We start from the raw sequence: 25,600 nt of genomic DNA on the forward strand, positions 1-25,600 counted from the left end.
AAGGAAGCTAGGAGTACAATGAATAGACTAATCCACAGATAGGAGGGAATACTTTGCAAGGCACAATAAACACTACTCACAATAAGTTCGGGAGGATTGAATTTAGGGGGAAATGTATGTAAAAATCTAACAGTGATGCATACAACAAAAAATGTGTCAATAAGTTGTCGTGTGGTCAAAGGATGTCCACTTCTCTGCTTTTGATGGACTCTTAGGTGTCGTCTTGATCTCATGATGTCAAAATGTGAACAAAATGATGAAGAGGACTGTTTCAATACAAACTTTCTTGGAGCAGAACATTTAGTGGTGGATTCATGGATCAGACACTTTTTTGCGGTTAACCCTAACCCTCCCTAACCTTGTTAGAGAACAGCGTGTACTGAAACACTGAACTATGCATTCAAAAGTTTAGAGAAGGTCAAATCAAGTTCACCTCTAAAGGTTATAGTGCATTTTCCTGAACATCCCTAACTCTTTGTGAGTATAGTGTATATAATATATAAACCTGGATTACCTTATGGACAGGGCTAGGTTTGCTGTTTTCCCCCCCGTTTCCAGTCTTTATGCTACGCTTAGCTACTCATCTCCGAGTTCTAGCTGAATATTTAACCTACAGACATGAGAGTGGTATCAATCTTCTCATCTGACTCAGCAAGTGGCCAAAATATTCAAAAAGCCATTTTTTTTTTGGAAAAAGGCATATCTAACATCCCATTTCAATTGTGCCTGGACGACCTTCATGGTCACGGAGTTGGAGAAACTGCTCTTTAAAGTCAGCTTCAGGCTTTCCCATTCACCCAAGGACCCAGTATCAGTCCCTACTCATGAAAATGTATTTTTCATAAATGTAAAAATGACAGTCGAATGTGGTAATCCAATTTTGATGTGAAGTATCTTGACACTCTGTTGAAATTCAGAGTTATGGTGAACATTAAATCTCAGGTTTACTTCTATTGGCGTCTTTTATCCTGTTTGATGTGTGAGGCTTTTATGCTCCGCTACTCCACGCACCACACGCAAGTGAGAGAATCTATGTAATTCTTCTTCATGAATGATGAATGGCCGTACGGCTCTTTTTACATGCATAATGTATCTAATAGGAAGAAAGTCAAATGTAAGAGAGTGGTACTGCTAAATAGAACTTTTTGTTAAATACAACACTTTAGTTAAACAGGTCCAACAGAAGAGCATTAATGTTTCCTTCACGACACCCAGTCATTCCTAACAGCGTTCATTAAAGAGAGAATGAAAGGCTTGCATATGAGAATAATCAATGCGTTTCTATATTGACCTTGATGTGAAACAGTGCAGTGCATTTCTAAAAGCCGCAACACACCATCATCTAAAAGAAGAGTCACATTAAGCTGATGTAAGATGGCTAGCTGTGACACGAGTGACAACCGCAGAATAAAAAATAAAAGGATTAGTTATTCTTATTCAGGGTTTTAAAAAAGGATATCAGTCATTACGACGAAAAATGGATGATAAGATGAAAACCTGTTTAAAGTGGATTTCAGACAGGTTTGAGAAAGCTACAGGAGTGTGTTAAGACCTGGCACGTTTGGAGTAGTTGTTTCGAAACAGGGAGCGTTTAACCCCAAAGATCGGTTCGTTTGGGCAGATTTGTTTTTCCCAGGTAACCTCCTCCTCTTTCTGGGTTATGTTTATGCCCAATAAGAGAACAGTTGGCTCGTGCATGGCATTTGTTTACAACTTTGGAGCGCTTGGGGCTGTTACCTTCTGAACACAAACAACCCAAAAGAAAAATGCAACAATTGAATCATTTTAGCCCCTGAATCAGAATACGAGCCACAGACAGGATGTCTATCCACACTAAAGACGAGTAGGTGGGGGAAGAATAGTGGCAAAACATTCAAAATAAACTTCAAATAAAGTGTCAGAAATATACAAATAACAACCTCCAGTTGACACTTTCATAAGAAAACCACAATGGAAATAGGATACAGATGGTGATTCAGATCTAGTGATCGTCTGGCCTGATCGTCAAACCCTACTTAGGACTAAATACCAACGTCTCTTAACCTCTGCTGCTCTGACATTGACCTTTTTCTCCCCAGTCGACCTCAGGGAGTCTGTGAAGTGAGAAACTGAACAGCTGAACAGCTTCTTTTTCTGGATATGTATAAAAGTTAGTGGTTACTTTAAATAATCCTCCTATCTATAGTGGCTATAATGAAATCAGATCCATACTGACTTCATGAAGTAAGCCTTCAATGTTCAAATGAGTATATGAGTAGTATTTTAAGACAGATTTAGTAAAAACAGAATGTAGAAGGATAATATCCTTACAGACTGAGTAGCTTTAGGGTTTTTGTATATTTGTATTTTTCTTCTATCCACCTTTGAGATTTTCACAGTGAATCCGTGTTTGTGCCGCTCACAGCTTTGGAAAATTAAATCTGAGATAACGACAGAAAACAGGCCCTTCCAAAACCAGCGCTCTGGATAATCCAAAGACCTCGTGTCACACTCTTTCATTAGAAAAGATTTTCAGTCGAGGGTTAAAAAAAAAAGAAAGAACGATTCCAAGTTTCAATAAACAGACCAGACAAATATAGATTTTCTCCAATATGCCCTTGAGCTAGGCATTTATCTGCAGCTTTACTTTAGTAAAAGTGCTTTCTGATCAAGAGAAAAAAGTTTTTTTTTTTGTTTCGTACTAACTTAAGTGTCTTTGCCCGGTAATATCTCCTCTCCTCTTCTGCCTCATTGTCATTCTCTCTACTCATAAAAGTCTGCGATTGTATCAACCACAGTGGACTCAACGCTCTGTCCATTTAACGGCAGCAAAACAATGGAAAAGCCAAAGTGAGTCTCCACAGCTTAAAGTGATTAGATGAGTTTCTCACTAATCCCCACCTTGAGCAGGTAGGAGAACGCTCCCAGGGCTACCAATCGATTTGACACACGCACAAAACCACACACCACACACACACATACACACACAATAAAACTCTTTCAGCAATCACCTCATCAAAACAATTCGGGAGACCTGAACTCATTTTAATTCCACCTCTTTGTTTTTTTTTTGTTGCACACAAAATGGCAATTACGTCCACCGTATTAACGAAGCTGCCAAACGATGGGACCATTAAGGCGGCTGACACAAACAGATCGATCGGACATACAACAGACAGGTAGAGGAATGAGAGAGGGGGGAAAAAAAGTCTTTACACAAGGCGAACGGGCAAAAAAAAAAGAAAGAAAAAAGAAGGGGTAAAAAAAAGAAAGAAAAAAAAAGAGAGAAGATAGCAAACAAGCGCATACAAACAAACAAGCCACGCTTTGTCCAGGCAGCTGTGACGGTTTTATTCTAAATGGGCCATTACAGCACAAACAAGCAGCGCGCTCATTGATTGTGGGCCCTCAGGGGACCGGAGTCGCCTGAAAGGCTTTGTGCCCTACAGGGGCACAGATACCTGCACAAAGCTCCCGAGGGGGAGGCAGGCTTCACAATAATAATAATAAAAAAAGAAAAGTCCTGATCGATAATTAGTGATTTTTGTACAGAAGTTTGTTCACATGTAGCGCGAGTGCAGCGATGGCCCATAAGTCTGTGAGGCGTGTCTGTGTGTCTGTCTGTGTGTGTATGGGAGTGTTGTTTGTGAGAGAAATTTGACACAAATGAAGGAGAGTGCGACTAAAATGCGGCGAAAACAAACAAAACGGCGAAAACAAACTCTGTCTCATTACAGCCGAATCTTAAACTGCATGTCATGGCTGCTCATTAGCTTCACAACTTACAGAAGAAAAACATACACTTACTTTGTATCACAAAGGGGGGCAGGCATACGCATTGGGTTAGATTATCTCACAAGAAAAAAGTGAAATGCACTCTCTATACAGTAAGTGGCTTTCAGTGACATTACTGTTGTTGCTCTATGGTTCACACCAACAAACAAATTGCCCACAAACTTTGAGAATTCTCAGTTTTAAACTTATTTTTTATAAACAATTTACAAATTATCAAAGAAGATGTATAGATCATTGTTTTATTGATAAATTCATCCAGGGTTTACGATTATGCTCAGTAGTAGTGGACAATATGTGTCGAGTGAGGACCTATTACTTCCTTAAAACTGTTCAAGTGTCCGGCTGGAACCGCTTTCCTGGTCCGAACTAGAGCTCTGTGATAGGTCATTCATCAAGTTGTAGGGTTGATAATGTTCCCAGCATCAGTGTTATTAAGGTGGAATTGTTATCTCTATTGTTATGTTGTGAAATCCACCAGAAACAACCTCCCCTCCCAGAACACACACACTGGATTTAGGAGTGACACTGGAAAAAGCAATAATAAAAAAAAAAAAAGCCATTAAACTTTACAGGAATTTTGGGAGATATTCGGCAAAACAAGCCCATGGAAGTGGTTGTGAGTAAGTTTTATAATGTATAACATTAAAAGCCAAAGAATTACTTCGGTTTTATTTGCTCCCATTAAAAAACGGAAAACATTTATCCTTCTGTTGACATTTTTCTTGCTCACCAGATATTTTGTTTTAATAACGGCATATTTCCCTTTTAAGACATATGAAGGTTTTATATTTACACATGTCATAACAATGAAAGGGAAAATAACTTGTGGATACAGTAAATACATCAATAAATATGTCTTAGAACCATTCTTATTTGAATTAATCCTCTCCAGGTAAGAAGAAAAAAGGGCCATGGTGATGAAAAAGACAAAAAGGGCAAATCTGATATGACTGATAGGACTACAGTACAGTTTGTGAATATTCTTTCACTATACGAGAACCTAAACTCTTATCACACAATGAGACTCTTAATATCTTTACGTGTATAAGAGCAGATTAACTACAGTGTCTGCAGTCGCCTTTTAGCTGTGAATTTGGATGCTTTATGAGATATGATTATTGAGATTAAAGTACAATGAAGTAAGAGGCTTAAGCGCATGTGAAGGACATTTCATAAACTATATGGTTGGATGAGACGATAATACAGCGGGGTTTGTTTTAGGAAAAGGAATATGTATGAAGCCTTTACTCCATGCTGCTTCATGCAGTAGGACTTTAAACTAACGCAGAGGTGTAGCCTACTACACTGTCAACCTGTTGAATACATCACTCTGAGGGGCCTGTATTCAAGGAGAGATTCCTTCACTTAACATTCATCCTTTAGATGATGAAAAAAACAATAAGAGATGGAGTGTGTGTTAAGGAAAAAGCTGCGAGATCAATCGCACACACCGCTTTTCTCTCTCACGCACAAACATAAAAAGACACATCATACATCACATTTCCGCAGAAACCTCTCCTTGTTGTGGGAGAACAGGTAGGCTACAGACACACACACACACTGATACATATGCATATACACACAGATGTGGTGCACACGTACCAGAAGTTCTTGAAGGGTGTGTTGATTTCAAAGCCCCTGCGGTCCGTGTCTTTAATATTGGCAGCAGTCAGTTCCACTTCAGCGATAGCAAGTCCCGCTTTATAGTCCTGGAAAAACACAAACAAAGAGATAGAGGTCCATACATGGAAGTATAATGAAGTGTGAGCATAGTAACTTCAAAATCAACAACATTTTATCACCTACTTTTATTCCCTGAAGAAAAAAGCTTACTTGCTTTCTTACTCTTTTATGTATGGAGGTAGCTACAGCAGAGCCATGAGGTGATTAGCCTAGCGTAGCATGAAGCCTGGAAGCTAGGTTTCTCTGAAAACTTCTGCCATTGTTTGCCAGGAAATACCAAGAAAAAAGGAATATGTACATTATGGAACACAGTTTGTGTAATTTGTTAAAGGGATAGTTCAACATTTTGGCAAATTGGCCCATTGCCATAATCGCTATAGTCATAGCAGTAGGTTCGTTACCTTTAATTGTAGGTGTAAGCTATTTTTAGTACAGCGGAGCGCAGCAGCTGGCTGCTCAGAGCTACGCTATGGAGGCTAAGGGAATTTCTTGGTTTCCCTCATTAAACTCATCAAATTCAACATCCCAAAACTCCACAGCGCTTTTGTAGACAAGTTGTGAGCTGCACAACCACCACGCTATGAGATAATGACGGAACGATACGAAACGGAGCCGTTTTCGAGGTAAATTCATACAAAACCGCTGATGCGCGTTGCGTTCAGGGACAGTTTTTCAGCAAGCAGGCTCTGTATTTACCCTGTATTTACCTCGAAAACGGCTCCGTTTCGTATCGTTCCGTCATTATCTCATAGCGTGGTGGTTGTGCAGGTCACAACTTGTCTACAAAAGCGCTGTGGAGTTTTGGGATGTTGAATTTGATGAGTTTAATGAGGGAAACCAAGAAATTCCCTTAGCCTCCATAGCGTAGCTCTGAGCAGCCAGCTGCTGCGCTCCGCCGTACTGAAAATAGCTTACACCTACAATTAAAGGTAATGAACCTACTGCTATGACTATAGCGATTATGGCAATGGGCCAATTTGCCAAAATGTTGAACTATCCCTTTAACAGTGAGCTTTAGCAGTGTGTATTCTGAATTTCGGACAGAGGCGGACTAGCTTAATTCCTCATGCTAAACTAAGATAATCCCATCCAGACATGAGCGTGGTAAAAATCCTCTCACGCTAGTCTTGGCAAGAAAGCAAATAAAGGTGAGCAAGACTCTGGAACAGGAAATAGTGGGCGGGTAGTGACCAGAAAAAAGAACATCTAGGCTAAATGTATTTCTTTCACTTTGGGTTTAATTTTAGTGACAAGCTAATGAGGTCTGGAGGACTTGGACATTTTGGGAATTAGGCTTATTGAGGAATTAAATTAGAGGTTTGATACAACTGTATCGTAAAATGCTGCAGTGCTAGCGGCTAATTATCTCAGCTTAGCATAGAGGGATAGGAGATGGGGGGACCCTAACCCTAGTCCTGCTATATGAAGTTTGTTAATCAGCACAAACATAAAAAACAAAGAAAGAGAACTAAAATAAACTAAAATAACAGTTTGTCGATTTACAATGGGTTCACACAGAAAACAGGAGATGGGAGACTGAAGTGCGAATGGACAGCTGAGAAACAAACAACTGAGTTTTCTTCTTTATCTTTTCATCATGTTCACATCTTAAAGAGATTCACAAAATGTGCAAATAGAGTCTACAAACAAATCAATATACTCCAATAAGAGACAGCGTATTCCCAAAACACCATGCAAATGTTAGAGGGGCTTTCACACAACGCCATTTCTGTTCAAATTAGGGTGGGATCAACAGGTGGCTGTTTCCCACAGGGGGTTTGAATGTCATTTGATGTGATAAAAACTAACAAACCGACAGACCAACAATCACTGCAGGGACATTCGCAGTCTCGGGTCCTTCCTGTTGACTGTTGTTTTTGTTTTGTTGGTTTAGGAAATGGAGCTGACATGTCAGAGAGGCCTCCTGAAAATAGTCCGTGACAGACCAGTCACACGCCCAACTGTCATCGGCTTTCTCTCCTTCTCACCAGTGACGCACAAACCTTTTCGGTGCGTGACGTGGGTATGCGAGCGTTAAAGAGAGACAGAAAGAGATAGAGAGGCTATAGTGTGTTGTACTGAGTGCCTTTGTGTGTGTCTCTTTGTGTGTGTGTGTGTGTGTGTGTATCTGCGTGAATCAGCAAAGCTCTGCAAAAGGCAAAAGGTGCATCTGGGGAATCCAAGCCAACCCAAGCTTTCAGCCTCAATGTTTTCACAGGCCCATTTCAGAAATAGGGGTTAGATGCAGAGGCACAGTTTCCATAAGCCCCACTGTAACTCAGCATCGCACCGCGCCCCTCCCTCCCTTCTCCACTTCAGCCTCAACACTCAGCACAGCAGTATAGACCATTTTCCGTAGCATAAAGCTCTGGGCATCCGACATTACAATACAGAAAAAAAAAATGCACACTCTACTCTGTTCCTGAGGCACTTAGACAAAACCAAAAACACAAGGCAAAAGATGTGGGGGAGCAGCAAGAACACAAAGGAAGGGAGAAGGTATAGGAGTGGGGAGGTTTCGGTAATCCTCACCGAGAGTGGGTGAGACAGGTGAGGGGTCGGCGGAGCAGTTCACAGAAAGAAAAGTGTGTGTTTGTGTGTCTGTGTGCGGAAAGAGCCAGGACAAAGCAGGATCTGCGCCAGTGCTCCACGGCAAATCACAAAAAACACAGCCTTTCGCGAGGAACGCTTAAATGCTGCCAGGCCGCGCCAGCTATAAAGCCATGTGTGTTTTCTGTGCTAGCTGTAAAACAATTTAACACTAATTACACCAAACAAAGAGAAAAGGACTGAAAGCGACACCATCTTTGTTGATTGGGCCCCTTTTTTTTCTTTTTCTTTTTTTTGGGAATGCATGGCCCATTGTAGCAGCGCAAACAAGTGTGTTTATGTATGAGGGGGAAGCGTGTTGCCAGATCTCTTGCAGAATTCCTCTAATTAGCAACAAACTTGTCAGATCAGCCAAATTTCTTTCTTTTTTTTTGCAGATTACAACACAAGGGGGTAAAGTCACCTAAATATTTGCGTGCTGCAGGATTTCCAGCCCGATCTTTTGGTCTTGTGTGGGTTGGTTCAATTGGGGCTAATGTTGTCAAAATCATCATTTGACCATCATTAGCCCCAATTAGGCTACTTCAGACAAATTTAGAGGACCGTGGTAAGAGACGCAATTATTCTCCTTTCCTCACAGTTCTGCACAATGATACTGAGGCAGAGTGAGCGGAGGAGAGATCCGACGAAGCGTCATGAGTAATTAAGACACTCCGAGCAAAAAGGGACTACATAAGAGATACAGAGATGAAGAAAAGAAAAAAGAGCAAGGCGGTGTGAGGGAGACAATTGAATTCACTGTACGGCCACGTCCTAATTGAGCAAAGGGTTTTGATGTGGGGGCATTCAGCGCGGCAGGAACTCGCCTCTTATATCCTATCAATTATAAGTACGTGCAGTCATGGCTCTTTTAGGTTCTGTATGTTCTGAGGTTTGAAGACGGATGACGCGATAACGAGAGTAGGGGGTGTAAGTAGTGAACCTACTTCGTTTGGAGCTCGTTCTCGCCAACCCAGCCAAAGATCTCAAGGCCGTAATTCAAACACAGAAGGACAAACGGTTTCCGTGTGTTATTGTTTAATTGTTTGGTTCCAAACTGGGAAGATGTACAGTATGGTGGGGGAAGGAAAGAGTCGGCGCATGCATGAGCCTTCCCTCCATTCCTGTCTGAATGTATGGGCATACGAGAGTGCGACTGTGCTGAGAGGGCAAAGCAGTCACCTATACCTAATGACCCTCATCCCTCTCAGGCAGCCAATTAGAGCGCTGGGTGTTAGCGGCTGTCCAGCCCTCGCCACTCGTTACCTACCCAATATGTGCCGTGGCCTCCTGCCCTCTCCAATTAATTCACCAAGGATGGAGGGAAGGAAGGATGGAAAGAGGAAGGAAAAGGCATTAGAGGTAAAAATAACTCGCCCAATTACAACAGCCGAGGGGTAGGTGGCAATAAAGGTGCTTACAGGGGGAGTGGCGGGTCCGTCGGTGAATCTACGTACTGTACGCATGCGTGTTTTTTTGTTTTTTTGGCATAAACTGCATTTCATAAAGCATCTTGAAGAATTTCAACTCAAACTCAAGTAATGGAGGAAAAGAAATAACAACTCAAATCAAGTAAACACCAAATTCTTACAAGGTGAGAGAGAAAGCACTTTCTCACACCTATAATGAATAACCTTAACCTTATAAGTGCTCAGCAAAGGCTTACTCTGAATATTCTAGTCATGCATCCAATTATAATTTCTTTCAAAGCTTTCCAACCTCTTATTGTGTGAGTCAGTCACTCGGCGGCGCTGAGCCGCTCTAAAAGAAGCCAGACAAGTAGAGGCGGCTTCGTCTTCTAACTCCAATTCCATGTCCACTCAACCACTTAAACTGCTCTAAAAGCATACCAGGGTAAGACCGTCTTACAAAGGGCTAGGTGTTTAAAAAGAGCACACATTCAATGGGTACAAAAGACTTTTATTTTAAACATCAGACAGGCCGAGGAGAGTGACGAGCTATACGGGCGACGATGGTGGATAAAACAGACGCAGGAATGGGCAAATAAACGTCTGGAGACAAAAGAGAGAGACGCTCCGCCGGTCAGTCGCATCCGGTCAAAAATATTTCATAAAACTTTACTGTGCACGCGGAACACAGCTATAAAAGCTTTACGAGCGTGACTGCCTGCTTCAGTATCTGCGTTAAGCTGAGCTGGTGAAGAGTAAAGTTTGGCAGAATAAAAAGGTCCTGAGGTTGAGTTTCGAATCCCAAATGAGTCAATTTATTCAAAAATGCAGTAATAAATATTTTTTTCTCGCCATGCTGCTAATGATAGCCCCAGGGAAAGTCAGCGCCAGGTAGTCAGTCCACCACTTTAGTCCAGACTGAAATACCTTAACAAGTTTTTGGGGTGGGTTGCCATGAATTTCTGTTCAGTCTCTAATCATCACCCGAGGACAAATCCCTTTGATTTTGGTCATTCCTTAGCGTTAAATCTGTTAGCATTTTAACTAGCTGCTGTATAAACTGGTGGAACATGGTTATTCTGCCAAAATATGACCAAGTAAGCATGTACAGCTTGTCATGCTGCTGCCAACCAGCCAAAAAGTCAAAATTAAAACTGTGCTCACAGTCACCGCATTTGGAATTACGGCCAGAGTGTTTTAACTTTGTGCTTTGAGCTGTATTAGGTGTGTGAAAAGAAACAAAACTCATTACAAGAGGGGAGCCTCGGTGGAAGCAAAGCCACTCTTGTGTCACAAATTCTACAAAACGGCCTGGCCGTCTTGGGATGTTGTTAATTGTTACAAAGAAGATCTTGAGAAGAGCAAATGAGAAAGAGATTTAATTAGAGCAGAGATTAATTAAATCCTCTGTCTCACTGTTATTGTATACTCAGAATACCTTTCCCACCAGAGAAGGCTCCACTATATGTGTGACTTTTGCTAAGTAGGCATTAAAGCAGGAGGAAAAAGATATCTGACAAGGGTTTCATTGTTCAAAAAAATAAAAAATAAATAAATAAATGAATGAAAACCTGGGCTCAGGTGCACTTGTACGAAGCGGTTTACATACAAGATGGCAGCAAGAAATATGATCATCCAACAAACAATCAATCAGCTACTGGAGTGAAGATAAACCAGATAACACTTGTGATGTATGGGATGATAAGATGTGAAACAAGTTGCTGTGGTTGTAACGATCTGCCTATGCAGCCCCATGGCGGGGGGAGAGATCACTCTCAGGGTAAATGTGTGTGTGTGTGTGTGTGTGAGACACACTTTGTGCACCGTCTGACTTTCTTTTACCTTAGTGTTTAAATGACCTTAAACACAGCTCCATCACGGGGCTTACGGTCCGTGAGAAATGGGGTAGGGGTGGTGAAGGAGGAGCTGGGAGGATGATGTTTCCAATAGCTCGTTCATCATGTTAGATTAAATACTCCACTCCACTGAACTTGAACGGGGCAACGGTCTACCTCCCTCTCGCTCTCCATCACTCTCTCCTTTTCTTATAGCCCACCAACGCTCGTTTCTCACTCGTGCGACCCCCCCCCACTCCTCTCCTCTTGCACCAAAGTGTTCCCTCCATCCCTCTCACTTCATCTCCCCACTTCTGTCTCTTTGTTTCTGTCTCTTCCTCTTTTGTCAAAGCGCGCTGCCGTCGCTGCTGCATTTATGCCGGGGATTTAGCTTGTAAGCTGAAATAATACAATTAATTTGTTCACTCTCAGATTCTCTCTTTCCCTCCGTTACTCTCGCTGTCTCAGATCAAGGAAGTGGAAATGTGCTGACATGGAGTGATACCCAAAAGAGAATTCTAACAAAGATGTTTGTTCACCTTAATGAAGAAAATAATGAAAGGCAAACAACAAAACTACAAGAGCGAGCGAAACGAAATGAGAGCCAAGGAGGGATGGAAATGAGTTGAATGCGTGCAGCATTATCAAATATGCACACCAATACGTGTAAGGCACTTTAAGAAATAGTAGCTATCACTGCTCTGAGGTATCTTTCCATCTCAGATAAGATATCTCGCTACCGGGACAGGAGTAGGCTGAGATCAGTCTCTGAACGTGAGCAGGGACGATCAGGGCTTAATTGGACTGGCATCAAAAAAAGAAAAAAACTCAAGAGAAACTATGACTAAGAGAACGTATCTCTCCTTTATTCCACAGCTAAAAGGAGATGCAACTTGTGAAAAAGTCTATTAGAATATATTCCAAGCACACAATAATACAAAGGAGGCTACTTAGAGGACTCCACTGACTTTCTACGCCCTTTGTTCATTTCACAAGTGCCTTTAAAGTAAAATGGCCTACAACTAAGCATGCTATGTGTTAGCTGTATGCTAAAAAAAAAAAAAAGTACAACTCAGCTAGAGGAAATTACTCAGAGAAAATTACTTCAAAAAGAAACAGCTGGACATTATGCCAGAAGTGGCAGTGAGAAGATTGATATCTGGAGCTAAAGTCAGGAGGTCACATGCTAGCATAAAGAGTGGAAAAGTTCCAAAGTAATAATAATAAAAACAACACCATTTTGGGTTTGTTTTTTTTTCTATACAAACAGGGAAGTATAAATCAACAAATCTGTGTCAGCTGCTTGCTGTTTGTTAGCTAACATCGGCCATTTTACTTTTGCATACAGGGAGAAAGCAGGTAGCAACACTATCTGCAGCAGTTACTGTATCTTACTTAATACATATGCAAACAGCAACATTGTAGTTCACACTAAAATCACTGTTCATGGTTTGAAACTACATGAGATACAATATGTCAATTTGAAACCTTTAGAGGTATTGCAGACAGTTTTTAAATTGTGGACATAAGTTTCACTGTTTTCCTATTATGTCTTTACGATAAGAATGATAAACTAAGCTAATGGCCTTCTGCTTCTAGCTACCACACTCAACACGCAGACGTGAGCGTGGTCTCAATCCTGAGCTTTTTTGTGTTACAAAGCAGGGTCACAGAGACGCTCCGGCCTTTTCAGGCAGGCATGGTTAATAAGATAAATGCAGAACCCAGGGTTTTTTGAGACTGATCAATACCAGGTAATAAAACTTGGAAAATAACTTAACCCTCAACTTTATCGATACTAACCACTCTTGTTTGTTTTTTTATCCATCTCTCTGAAGTTGACCAATTTTTTAAAAGTGAAATATTAAGTTAGTTTAAAGGCTGTAAATATTCATCTGAAATACTGCATTCAACTTCCAAGGTTTCAAGCTGGCAGACTCCAGGTTTTTCCAGGTAACTTTTAAAACTCAACACATAAGCTGTTGGTTTAGGAACTGCAAAAACAAGGACAAGAGTATACCATAAAATAAATACTGCACAGAGATTATTAAGTATACATGAAGTCAGGGCTAATGGGAATAAAGTATAGAAAGCTTTAAATGCAGGTGCTGTACTTTCAACATTTGCTAGAGGAGAAGCTAAGGATTTTAACCCATAGGTTTAACAGGAGGTTAAGAACAAAAGAACCTTTTCAGGACCACATGTAGAAAGTTTTTTACTTTTTTCTTGTTCCAGGTTAGTACTGTAGCTACTCGCCATCTAAAGCAGATGGTCACTTAATTACTACTTCAGGAGGTCAACGGGAGTTCAGCTTACGGGCCTTGTTTTTGAATTAAACAGGAACTTGATTATTAATCAGAAAAGTTACCACATAAATATTCACTGAAACCACTGGGGATAAATAATATTTGTGAATACTTGATACATTTTTTTTTTTTAATCAGTGGATAATTGCAAATTTAACAGAGGGGGGAATATGCTAAAATATAATTAAATGCAGAAAACACTGAAAAAGATCTCAAAAGGAGGGAAAAGAACAACAAAGTGCACATTTTTAGTTGTCCCAAAACAAGCTGGTTCTCTCCTCCAATAATGTATTCACTCATTATTGCGTGTAAATGCTTTCAATATCCAAGATTCAACTGTACATGAAAAAACGCTGTTGTTTGTTAAGGGTCGCATTGGAAGCATGCTGGTCCAACTTCCAGTCTCTCATTTGGGTGAGAAATTGTAGTAAATATGTTTGTCCTTGCAATATTTTGGACCTTGACAAACTGATGTCAGTGCAGCTGTCATCTCTGCACAGTGTGAACTTCTCTTATTTTGAAACAAACTTGCTACTTGCTACTTCTCCCTGCCCGTCTCGCTGCTCTGCACCGAGCATTTGCATAAAGATGCGAACGGACCGGGCGCTGCAGTTGGAGGATCCTCGCATACTAATAACATTGTGACACCTGTCTGCTTCTGACAGCTCGCATTCACTCGGATGAAACCGCAGTAGCGCGGGAGACAAGTGTGGGTTTTCGGCTCGCATCCACAAAGTAGCGCGACGCTGACAGACATCGATAGTTGCCACACCTGTGTATGGGCAGATGGTCAATACTCTTAACAACTTTATGAATTTCGCCAGGCAGGCCTACAGTCTTAGTGCAACTCTCTTTTATCCCTTTCACATCAATCTCTTTCTTCGGCTTGTTCTTTAAAGGTTTTGTGGAAATCATCTGCAATCATTGCCAAAGTGTCAATCAAAAGTAATTACTGTAAACAAAGCAAATCATACTTATAAAAGAAAGAGAATTATAGCATTACCTATGTTATTACAATATGGCAAAAAAAGAAAACTTGCCTTTGATTTCTCTATCCCCCAGATATTCACTATCCTTTCACTAATGTCTGTTTATGAGGAAAGCTACACACGCTCAAAATTAAAATAGAGACGATCAAACTCATCTCAGTACAAACAACCCACTGAACACATTCAACCAACTGCAAACCAAAGCTGTTTGCCACAGTGAATCCAGCACAACAGTCTAAAACACCACAACTTTATTATTCTGAGAAAGACACACATAGCGCTTGCTCTGGGAAATTAGCCTTAGGGTTCATTTTCACCCTCTGTGTTACTTTAGAGCAATGATCTAAGTACGAGGGACATCCGGCACATCAGGGGATCACTTGAACTCACCAGACTTTATTGTGCATTTACTGGGCAACAATGGAAGTTTTTAAGTGCCTCTTCAGAGTAATTCAGCTCAAACAGCAAAAAGAAGTCTGTGTTGCTTTGAGCACCACTGCTGCCAGTGCCGGACTACTTGTGAAGTTGATGAGAGGAGCTCGGCAAAGCAAGAAAGCGCTGCAGGGTTCAAAACCTTCAAGAGCAGGGGTCGGCAAAGGAACCATCATCAGAGGTCACATAGTATAGGAGTGGGCCATCTGGTTAAAAAGATCACGTGACAATCGTTTTTGTGTAGAATCACAATGTAAGATCTTAATCATCTGCATTCTTACCCTACTCAGATTTTGTTCTGAAAGTCCTGACCTGCTGACCCGCAGGCCTCCAGAGGCCAATTACTGCTGGGTATTTAAAGGCTCCGTATTCACGTGTGTCAGCTGGTAAGTAGTAATTTTGCACATCATAAATGACACTGGGGATGTTCAGCACTTAAGATACAACGTCAAATTAAGAAATGAAAGCTTCATGATTGATGCTACAGCTTGTCTGAGGAGAACCTGATTTGTTTAGACGCTGAGATTTGTCCCAATTGCTATTCTGGCTACAAAGGCAATATACAGTATCTGCATTTTTTATTTTTTATTTTTTTTTGACCAATCAAAAGAGTTTTTGGGCATTTTATTTTGCTGTCCATCCAAAAAAAACACTGTGAAACCAAGGCAAAGTGCAGTATCTGCAAAGAGTACTGTACTCCCTACATTCTAGAATTCATAATTCCATTGGAGTAAAACCAAGGCAAAAGTGCCGTATCTGTAGCTAATACCAAGCCAAAGTGCAGTATCTGCACCAAAACCAAGGCAAAAGTGCAGTATCTGCCATAGAACTGTCAAAATTGGTCAGAAAGACAAAATACATTTAATTCAGTCCACCTTTATCTAATCAATTATAGACTTGGTAGTTATTCATAATTTGATGTTTAAACCTGACAATGAAAAACACAAAAAGTTGTTTTCTCAGTTTGGCATTTTTACAGATACTGCACTTTGCCTTTGTAGGGCAGTATTCTGGACCTCCATGTCTGTCCTTGCATGTCTGGACGATAAACATAAAGTTGCATAGATGAGTTGGTTATATCAGTGCGCTACCATGTGATTGTACTCATCAAATATAGAGGACAAACTATTGTACCTCAGTAAACCCTGAAGCATTTTCACACATATATATTTACTTTTTTCCATTACACATTCATGAACATCTCCGGCTCTTTCATGAGCCTCTCCATCTCCGCCTCATCTGCTTCAAATAGGCTGTGATTATTATCTTCCTTTTTTTCAAACAGGAAGCTGTCATCCTGTAGAGAGGAAGTCCCAGTGGTGTTCGAAGTACCTGTTCTGTTTTGCAGAGCCTGACTTTACTCCCCGCCAGGGACACCAGCACTCTGCCTTTGTAACCGCGGAGCTCCAGCAAGCCTCGTTTGTTTGTGGAGGAGGGGTGGGAGAGGCTTCTGTCGGGGGGCTTCTGGGAGCCGCAGGCGGGGGGGCGTGTGGCCGTCTGAAGAGTTTCCATCCACTCCTGGCGCTCCCCTGTGGACACGTGCGTGAGTGAAAGACAGAAACAGAAAAGAAGATAGGTAGACGGTGAATGAGGATTCAAGTGTTAGTGTGCAAAAGAGAGTAAAAAAAAAATAACAACCAAGACAAGCCAGGAAGAAAACTAGACAAAAAGAGATCAGGGCATTTTAACATCTTTGAATTATAGTGTTAATTCATCATTTTTCCATCCCGTCAGCGAGTTACACTGGCTTGTTGGCTGTTAAACCTTCCCCGCATAGTGATGCAGGCAATTCCAGTCTGAAACAAAAGTAATTGAATCACAGGATGAGCTGCGATTGGTGAAAATTAACTTAGCCCCTGGAATAAGAATATCCTGCAAAGCTGAAAAGTGCAAAGTCTGGCACTAGAGATATAGATAGCTGCTTCTCTGAAATTTGCATGCCTCAAGCAAGAGGCAGCAGGGGTAATTTTAGTCAAAGACAACACCTAATTAAAATACACAATGAAATATATATATGTATATGCTCATAATGAGACACAGCCACAGTTCTATGAATCCACTAATTTGTCTCAACCTGGAAACTAACACAGCAAAGTCACTGAAAGGTGTAAATACACTTCACAAAGCAGTTTATTTCAGTTTGAGAGACTATTGCTTTGATTCAATGTGATATAAATGTGTCTTGTTTTGCAATTTGAGCAATTGACTGCTAGCAAAGCCCTGTGCGCCTTACCTAATGCTGCCTAGCTGTTGGTTCTCAAACAGCACAGATACGGTTAACAATGATACTTTTGTCAGATTTATTACAAGAAATGAAATTCTTAGCACATATTTAAACAATAAGACCCCAATTTCCTTCTGAATTGAAATGAGAAGTCTCTACAGAGGTCATGAACATGCACCTGATGGCAACATACAGGATATCACGCTAACAGGTTAAAGATGAAGGTCATAGACAAAAGCACAACTGATGGGTTGCCTTTGACGAGGAAAAGAGTAGGTACAGTACTGTACACACAGTATTCAATTATTTGCACACTCATCTTCAAACTGGAGCAAAGAAAAGGATTTTAGCGTGAGTGCTAACACTTGAGTCAAAGATAGTAATAGAGTATCTTTGCGAGAGTTTGCTTAGCACAGGTAATGATCTGGCTGAGGCAAATGGCAGTTCTTAAAGCAGAAGTAAGCGGTCGGGTCGTTTTGGCTAACTTCCTGTCAGCCGATGGAGTTAGCAGTCCCCGCCCTCGTCCCTACGTCACCACATGCACGCGCATCCCTTGGCTGCACACACAGAGAGGACCGCCCCTTTATGCCGTTCTCTCTCCTCATTGGATAAAGGTTGTAGGATACAAGGAAAGTTTTCTCCTCGGCTTACAGCAGAGCAGAGTGACTGACAGACCCGTGTTTCAGACCAAACACTATATAAGTGATTGCCGTCGGAAGATATAACTACTTAAGACTTATATTAACACAAACATTCTGCTTACTTCTGCTTTAAGTTTCCCCCAACTCTGAAAAAGTCCAGAATTGGCTTGCACTAGTTGCAAATAGTGCCATTTACTTTATGTAACCTATAACCTCAGGAACTAATTTAGTTATTGAATAGCATACCATTGCTAGCAGCTATCTTGTCAGACATGCTACCGATGCAATCAATTTCTAAATTAAGAGTAAAAATTAATTTACCAACACCCTTTAACTTTTTATATAGCCGACTATACTCAGGCTAACTACTGATCAATTATCCTCTCAATGAATTTTGATAGATCTAACCCTTGCTTTGATCAAACGACAATCCAAAACAAAAGACAAATCACACTAAGATGTAGAAAAGCAGCAAATTGCTACCTATGAGACCAGTAAATATTTGCCATTTTTGCTTGGAGAAGTGGTTCAAAAACTAACCAACTAATCAAGAGTTGCAAATTATCTTTATTTCTAAGTAACCAAATCACATTGGTCAATCTCATTAGACAATCTCTGCTCCGGCGAGAGGTTTGGGAAACCGTCCTTCAACTGGCACCTCAAACATGTGGTGCCTCCACAAGCAATTTGTCCTTGAAGGTCACCGAATCTTGACATTGTTGTAAATCACCCTGGATTAGCACACGACTAAATGGCTCAATTGTAGTGCACCATGTTCCCAGTAGGGTTAACATTCAAACGACGTACACTCAAACGGCCTCTCAGATATCTTCCCTCTACAACTTTTCAGACTGACATAAAAGAAGACTTGAAGCCGGTAGCTGTAAAGCCCATTCCCTTACCGCCCAAGACATTGCGATATCAAAGCCAGCAAAGTGGAAACACAAGAGATACCAAAAGATTGTAAACACACAAGTTCACACACATCACAGATTCACAGCATTAACCACTGTGGTGTCTGAACCATACAAGACGGGAAAATAATTTTTAAAAAAAGAAGAAATCTTTAAACTGATATGAAAAGTAAGCCATCAGAGTGGATGGACATGTAAATTTGAAAAAACCAAAAACATTTAAAAAAAAAAAAAGAGAAAAAAGGAAAGTCTTTGAAAAGTAAATGCACTTCAATTCGAAACCTGGCTATCAACTCATCACTCAAAAACAAGAAAGCAATTCTCTGAAAGATTGACACACAACACCCTCTTCCCTCCCCCTTACTTCAGGAAATGTATTTTTAGATAACCATGAATATGAGCATGATGTCAGATATTACGAATGGTCACCAAAAACAGTATGATGTCTCCATTTCAAAATAGCAAGAAACACCTGCAGAGAAATCCTCCTTCATGAATATTAAAGTGTTGATTTTTTTTTGTTTTTGTTAAAACTGTTTTAAAGAGGTGTTGATTAATTTTTCTGATCATGGGATGCCATCTGTGGTGTCGATGAATTAAACTAAGACGTGCTTTTGATATCAAACCTACCTTTGTAAATATATTTATGTATCTAGGGTGGACAAATGATAAAAGACAAACATACTTAGTAATTACTGATGAACAAAAAGATACTGATCATTAAATACTTGGAAGATTGTGGTGATTTTCAGTGTCATACATGAACCCATTCATTTGAATTGTGGACGTCAAAGGCCTAACATTTGTTCCTCTTCTTGACCACAGGTGCTTGTTAATTGGCTGCTCAGCGTGCTGCTTCCAGCGTTGGTGTTATCTCTCTGTAAAGGTCTGTTATTGTTGTTTTTTTTGTTGACCAGACATTGTGTAATTATCCTCAGTTTTTTTTGGAATCAGGTTAGACTGTCAGGTTTTTTTTTTTTTTTTTTTAAAGGGTTCAGACAAGTTGACCCGGGTCATCTCAGGATGAAAATGTTGCACCTTAACTTGTCATGAATGCACAAATATATAGACAAACTGTTTTGTTTTTTTCCCCTCCTCAGTCCTCACTCACTCCTGGCTTCACAGAGCCAACAGTGTTACCCTCTGAGTGACCTACTCGGTGCGTCCTCAACACACTCTCCCTCTGTAGAGTGACAGAGCAAGGGGGTGGGGTGAGGTGGGGGGCTTCTGAGTGACCTGTCAATCACTTTGCAGACGCTGTCAGCCTCGCACTGTCGCCAAATTGACCTTAATTAGCCTCTTGACTGTGACCCTGTAACCCTTTTGCAGCCTTTTTGCAGACGGGCTCCTCTCTTTCTGACCTTGCACACAAACATATCCACCGTCATCTCCACTTCTGAGGAAAAAAGTTCCTCCTCCCTGGGCATCCTAGACCTCCACTCTACCTTCTCATCCCTTCCCAAAAAAAAACAAACTCCTGCATCCGCTGCCTGGTCCAAAACTGAGCTCTGGTCAGGCTGCCCCCCTCCCAAAGATTCTTATGAATTCACAAAGAGCTGTTATCAATAATGAATAGCCTATTCAATTATTGACTGCTCTTTACATCACAAGGCTTTACTGTTCCGTTCCCGCCCTGCTCTCTGAGTTCCATTACCTGTCCTGCACTCACTTATTTGTCTGTTCATTTATTCAGGGCCTCCTTCCTCTCTCTCCCTCCACTCTCTCCTTTTTCGCCCCAGCTGTCAATCCCAGTGCGGGAGGTGGGAGGTAGGAGGGAGGGAGGGAGGGAGGGCTGGAGTGAGGAAGGAGGTGGGAGGACTGAGAGAAAACTTGAGAGAAAGAAAAGGAGACAGTGATATGCCCATGCCCGTACGTATACGCCTGCGTGGTAGCATGTGGGCATCTGACGCGCGTGTGCCGAGTTTGTCTTGCATATATTTCAGTGTATGTTTTTGTTTGTTTGTGCACACACACAGCCTCGCACATGAACCTCCAAGCGTGCTTGCCAAAATTATTTATTTTCAAGTGTGCAAACATGCAAACATGCTCTCACCTCTGCATGCATATAAAAAGAAGCTATATAGGAGTTATTCCGAGCCGCTGAAGCCCGACAGCCACATCGGGACTCATCGTTTATTACGTGATGTATGTATGGCCATGTATTTGAACGACCATCCCACTTTACATGAAGGGAGATGAAGAGAGAGAGGCAGATAGTCCTCATTGAAAGTGGATGAGATGAGAGCCAGGTCCACTCAGCGCTCAACAGAGATCTTAGAAGCCACCCACGCAGTCTCCATCAACAGGAATAAAAAAAGAAATAGAAAAAAAACACTCACACATACACACATCACAAAGCAGAGGGATTGTGGCCATTTGCTCTGTTTTCTCCCATTTCAGTCGTCTCATGCCAACATAATGTACATACGCAACATCAGACTAAATGTTTACTCTTCCGTGCTCAGTCTCCATGTGTCACTTTGCCCCGGTGCCTATGGACAACATTATCAGCAAATTATACCAGATACAAGCAGCTGCAATGTACAATTCAGTCCAGCACAGCAACAGCAGAAAGAGACTGGACTATAGGGAATGGGCGCCGTGCTGCATTCTGGGAGGTGTCGGTCATTGTTGATGGCTACGCGAATGGTAACCAAAGGTAACGAGGAGTAGTTGATAGCACAGTCCAGTGGAGAAAGCGCTAGTGAGTGGAGAAGTGAGAATAAAAATGTTGAGATGGCAGAAAGGAAAGGGAATTTACCGGGATACATTAAACCACGAAGCAAGGGACCGGTATGTGGAGATACCACATACGTATATATCTTACCCGAGAGAAAACGCGCTATTCCCGTGGAGCTCTTGTGGAGGACCCACTGAATAAACCGGGCGGGATCTCTGGGTCTAGAGCTACTGTGACTAGTTCTCATGTGATAAATAGGGATAAGATAAAAGTGACGTTGTCATGTTATGGTCGGTGTGTTCTTATATACAGCCTATGAATCTGAAACGTGCAATAAGACGGGTGTGGTAATTGATTTTGTGCATCTCTCAGGCTGGCTATATGATCATGGGAAGAATAAAAGTAGTCTTAGAAATGCGGTGAAACGTTTATTTATTTATTTTGAGGGCAACTGCGTGTCTTTCTGTAAAGGCTTTACAGTTAGTGTGTAATGAGTCAACGTCTAAGCAGTGGTCTGAGCAGATCTGGGATCAGATATTCGCTCTGACCCCCAACAACATGGCGGCAAGTTCCTGGGATGACGTCACGGCGCCCATTCCAAATTAACAGCTCTGATGTTGAACAGATGTGAGACTGATGTCATTATGCAGCATTGGCTAATTGATATTGTGATATAGAGCAGCAGTTGGATTTTGCTTACTGTATTTCAGGAACGTCAATGTTACCCACGTCAGGTGTTGACGTGAGACATTTGGAATCAGTTGAATTTTGGTTACTGAACAAGCACAAACTTGAAAACCAACAATGCCGCTGACAGCTAGCTGACATTAGCAATAGCAAGCTAACAGAGTTAATAGTCAAGTCACAAAGTAGAATCACAAAGTAGCTTTCTTTGCAGATGATGTACTGTAGTGTGTCTGTAAAACAATTCAACACCTCTACTCCTCGATTATTAGATCTGATAATAAATTGGACACTTTTAAATTGGCGCCCATTGTGGCTTGATGAAAACGGGAGTGGAAATCCAGGCCAACAATTTTACATTTACCAGCTTCATTTATTCGTGCCGTCATCAGTATTCTACGTAAAATGAATGTTCCCAAATGACACTGTCTTCTTTTGATATGACCAATTATCAATGTACAGTTAGAATGGCATGTTTAAGGTTAATTAGAAACAGTGCCATGTTCAGTTCAGTAGAGATTATAGACATCTGTCTTTTGTACTGTAAAATGTATTTTTGTCACTTCACTTGTGCAAACCTGCTCAAAAATGTTGGTGAAGTTAAGTTACAAGTTAGTTTTCTATCAATTGCCAATACGGAGAAGTCAAAATACTGCATTATGGGCTGTACGAAATCATGATTTTGAAGCACACAAAGTAATGACATTGTGTTTGTCAGTCATGGTCATAAACTCACATAGATCTACAGTTCCTCTCAGCTCAGGAGCGTTTCAAGTGCCTTTCAGTTCACCGTTTTGGTTTTACAGGCCCCAACTTTAATGTTTTAGTTCTGTCTCAACACTTCTGTTTCCTGGCAACTGGGTTTAGCAAAAAAAAGTCCTCAAAACTTTAATCTGCACATAAACACAGTGGTGGTACAGGCTGAAGCAGAGATTTTTTTTTTTTAAAAAAGGGGGGGGGGGGGAGTGATAGAGCTCAATTAAGCCATTTGCTAACATGTAGCCATTAAAACGCCTCATGGTGCTAATAAGAGCTTGTTCCACTGCCCCCATGTGGCCAAAAAAAAGTCCATTCATGCACATTTAATGAAATGTGGGGAGGCTAAAAAACACACCACTAGGTAGTAAAATGTGAAATGATACCGAGTGAAGTATGTGGTACAGTTACTCCCATCCTGTGTCCGCCCGACTTTATATATTTGCCATCATTTTCTCCTTGGCCTGTTCCCAACCATCTTGTTTTTCTTCCTTACGTCTTCTCTCTCTAACTCTCCTCCCTGTCATCTCAAACAAACCTAACATGTGTTACGAGCAGGCTTGTGGAAAGGCAATTGCAAAACGCATCAGAATACAAATCATCAACTTTTTTTTTTCTTCTTCCCCCGCTCACAATAAATCCCATCTCGTCTCTCGTCGTCGCGTGTTTATCTGCATCCTCCTCCGATACACACTCCCTCCTTGTCCTGACCGGTCTGCATCACTCTCCGCTGTGTCTCTTCCTGCCAAACTCTCCTTCCCTCTCACTTTTTTTTCCTCCCCCCTCCATACTGGTGCCACTAGTCGCTGCATCACTCCCTCCTTCTCCTTTCTTCTCTCGCTCCCTCTCTCCCCGCCTGCCTTCCTTCCTCCTTCCATCTCTCCTCTCTCAAGCTGACAGTACCTGAGGGAAGAGGCCACCTGCGGACCAAGTGGAGAATCAGCCGACAGCTGTGTGCACACTCTCTCCAGTGGCCTTCAATTATTCACTCACTTCTCCCTCCTCCTCCCCCTTCTCCCTCTCCCCATCTTTACTGTGCCCTTTTCATCTCTCCCCGCCGTCTCTGCCTTTACCTCTCTGTTGCTTTTTCACAGCGAGCTTGCGTGTCTGCCTGTCTCGCTCTATCATTCCTCTTATTCCCTCGCTTAATCCCTTCCTTCCCCTGTTGCTCCTCTCCCCATCTCTTCTAACCTTCCTGGGTGCCTTTTAACACTCTCCCACACTCTTCTGACCATCACTCCATCATTTTCTCCCCCCTCCTCACCCCTATACTGCATCGGCCCAGCAGCTCCTTAACTCCACTTCACTAACCTACTCCTTTCTCTTTGCCTCTGTCTCCTCATGTCTCCCTCTTTCTCGTGTGTTTCCCAAAAGATTGATGACTCTCCGCCACAAGGCGAGTGGGCCTGTTTAAAGATGCATGAGGTGATGAGGCCAAGTTTTCTCCTCCCTCTCTCCCTCTCTTTCTCTTCTCTTTCCCCTCCCAACCCTTTCTTCTGACGGCAGCAGCCGCCACCGAGAGAGGCTTCCCACTGATCCCAGCCGGTCAGAGGCCACCTCCAAATCAGACAGCCCTCCCAGCTCTTGTCAAGATGGCTGAGTGTGACGTATGACGATCAACCGGCAGACAGCGTGATAAATGATGCCGCTGAGGACTGCGACTCATAAATGGACAAAAAAAAAAAAAAAAGCTGGCAGTCATCGATATGATGATGCACTGAATCGACAGGGAGAGGAGGGAGAACCGCTGGTGCTCAGTGTGGTAAAAATAAATGAAAAAAGCTTGAAGTTTGAAGGGCAAGTTGTTGGTGATATTGCTTTTTTTATGAAGCAGAGCTGATACATAAGTGTATAAAAGAGTTTGAATGCAGTTTTTGAACTGAATAAGCGATCATAATAAATGCATATTTCATCAAGAAATGCCATAAATAGAACACAAGAAGAAAACAAGGCCTTTAATTTGTGTATAAATAACTGCCTCGGGCGTTACACCGTCTGTATTTAGTGTCGGTAGGTAGAATAACTGTGTCGCAGAACAGTTGGTTGAAGACAGCTGACTAAAAAGAAGTGTGTATATGAAGCTAGTTAGCACTACAGAGAGAAAGATCATCACTGGTGTATAGACCCACCTGTATCAGGACACCTGTGCACCTGCCTATCCATATAGTTATCCAATTAGCCAATCTTGTGGCAGCAGAGCAGAGCAGTGACTTTGACTGTGGAATCTTTTTTGGCGCCAGGCGGGGGTTGGTTTGAGGTTGTTTTTTTTTTTTCCCATTTCCTGAAACTGCTGATCTCCTGGGATTCTTGTGCACAACAGAGTTGAAACTTTTCCAACATCTTGTTGAATCTGTGCCACGAAGAACAGTGGCTGTTCGGAGAGCAAAAAGGGAGGCCCTGCCTGGTATCGGTGCTGCATTCCTAAGTGCTCAGTGAGAGTCGAAAAAAAAAATCAGCTCCACAGAACAGCAATTATATCCACTACTGTCTACAGTGGCTGCCGTGGTGCAAACACTCAATACTCACTTAAAAAAACTAGAGAACTAAATTCGAGTTCAGCGTTAATATTGTCAATTTTAAAGGGCCTATGAGTTGATTTTTTATGTTAATCAAAACCAGCATCACTGGCAACCAAAGTCATAAATTCTGTCCAATCAGAAACCAGACATAACAGTCACATTTCA

The 25,600-nt window shown here is 41.6% G+C and overlaps 1 protein-coding gene across 8 annotated transcripts in view; it reads right to left on the bottom strand.

Moving 5' to 3' along the window:
* The window catches only part of arap2 (ArfGAP with RhoGAP domain, ankyrin repeat and PH domain 2), a 127,999-nt gene that overhangs the window by 74,126 nt on the left and 28,273 nt on the right, over positions 1-25,600 (bottom strand). For all 8 annotated transcript variants that reach the window (XM_085806279.1, XM_085806280.1, XM_085806278.1 and 5 more), the window contains 2 exons: positions 16,350-16,546; positions 5,377-5,483 (listed from right to left, as the gene is read on the bottom strand). In XM_085806279.1, the coding sequence (XP_085662405.1) occupies positions 5,377-5,483; positions 16,350-16,546 (304 nt within the window). The remainder of the gene's footprint in view (positions 1-5,376; positions 5,484-16,349; positions 16,547-25,600) is intronic.

This window comes from Trachurus japonicus, chromosome 18 (genome assembly GCF_045865225.1).
Source record: "Trachurus japonicus isolate A0001 chromosome 18, Traja_1.0".
Lineage (NCBI taxonomy): Eukaryota > Metazoa > Chordata > Actinopteri > Carangiformes > Carangidae > Trachurus > Trachurus japonicus.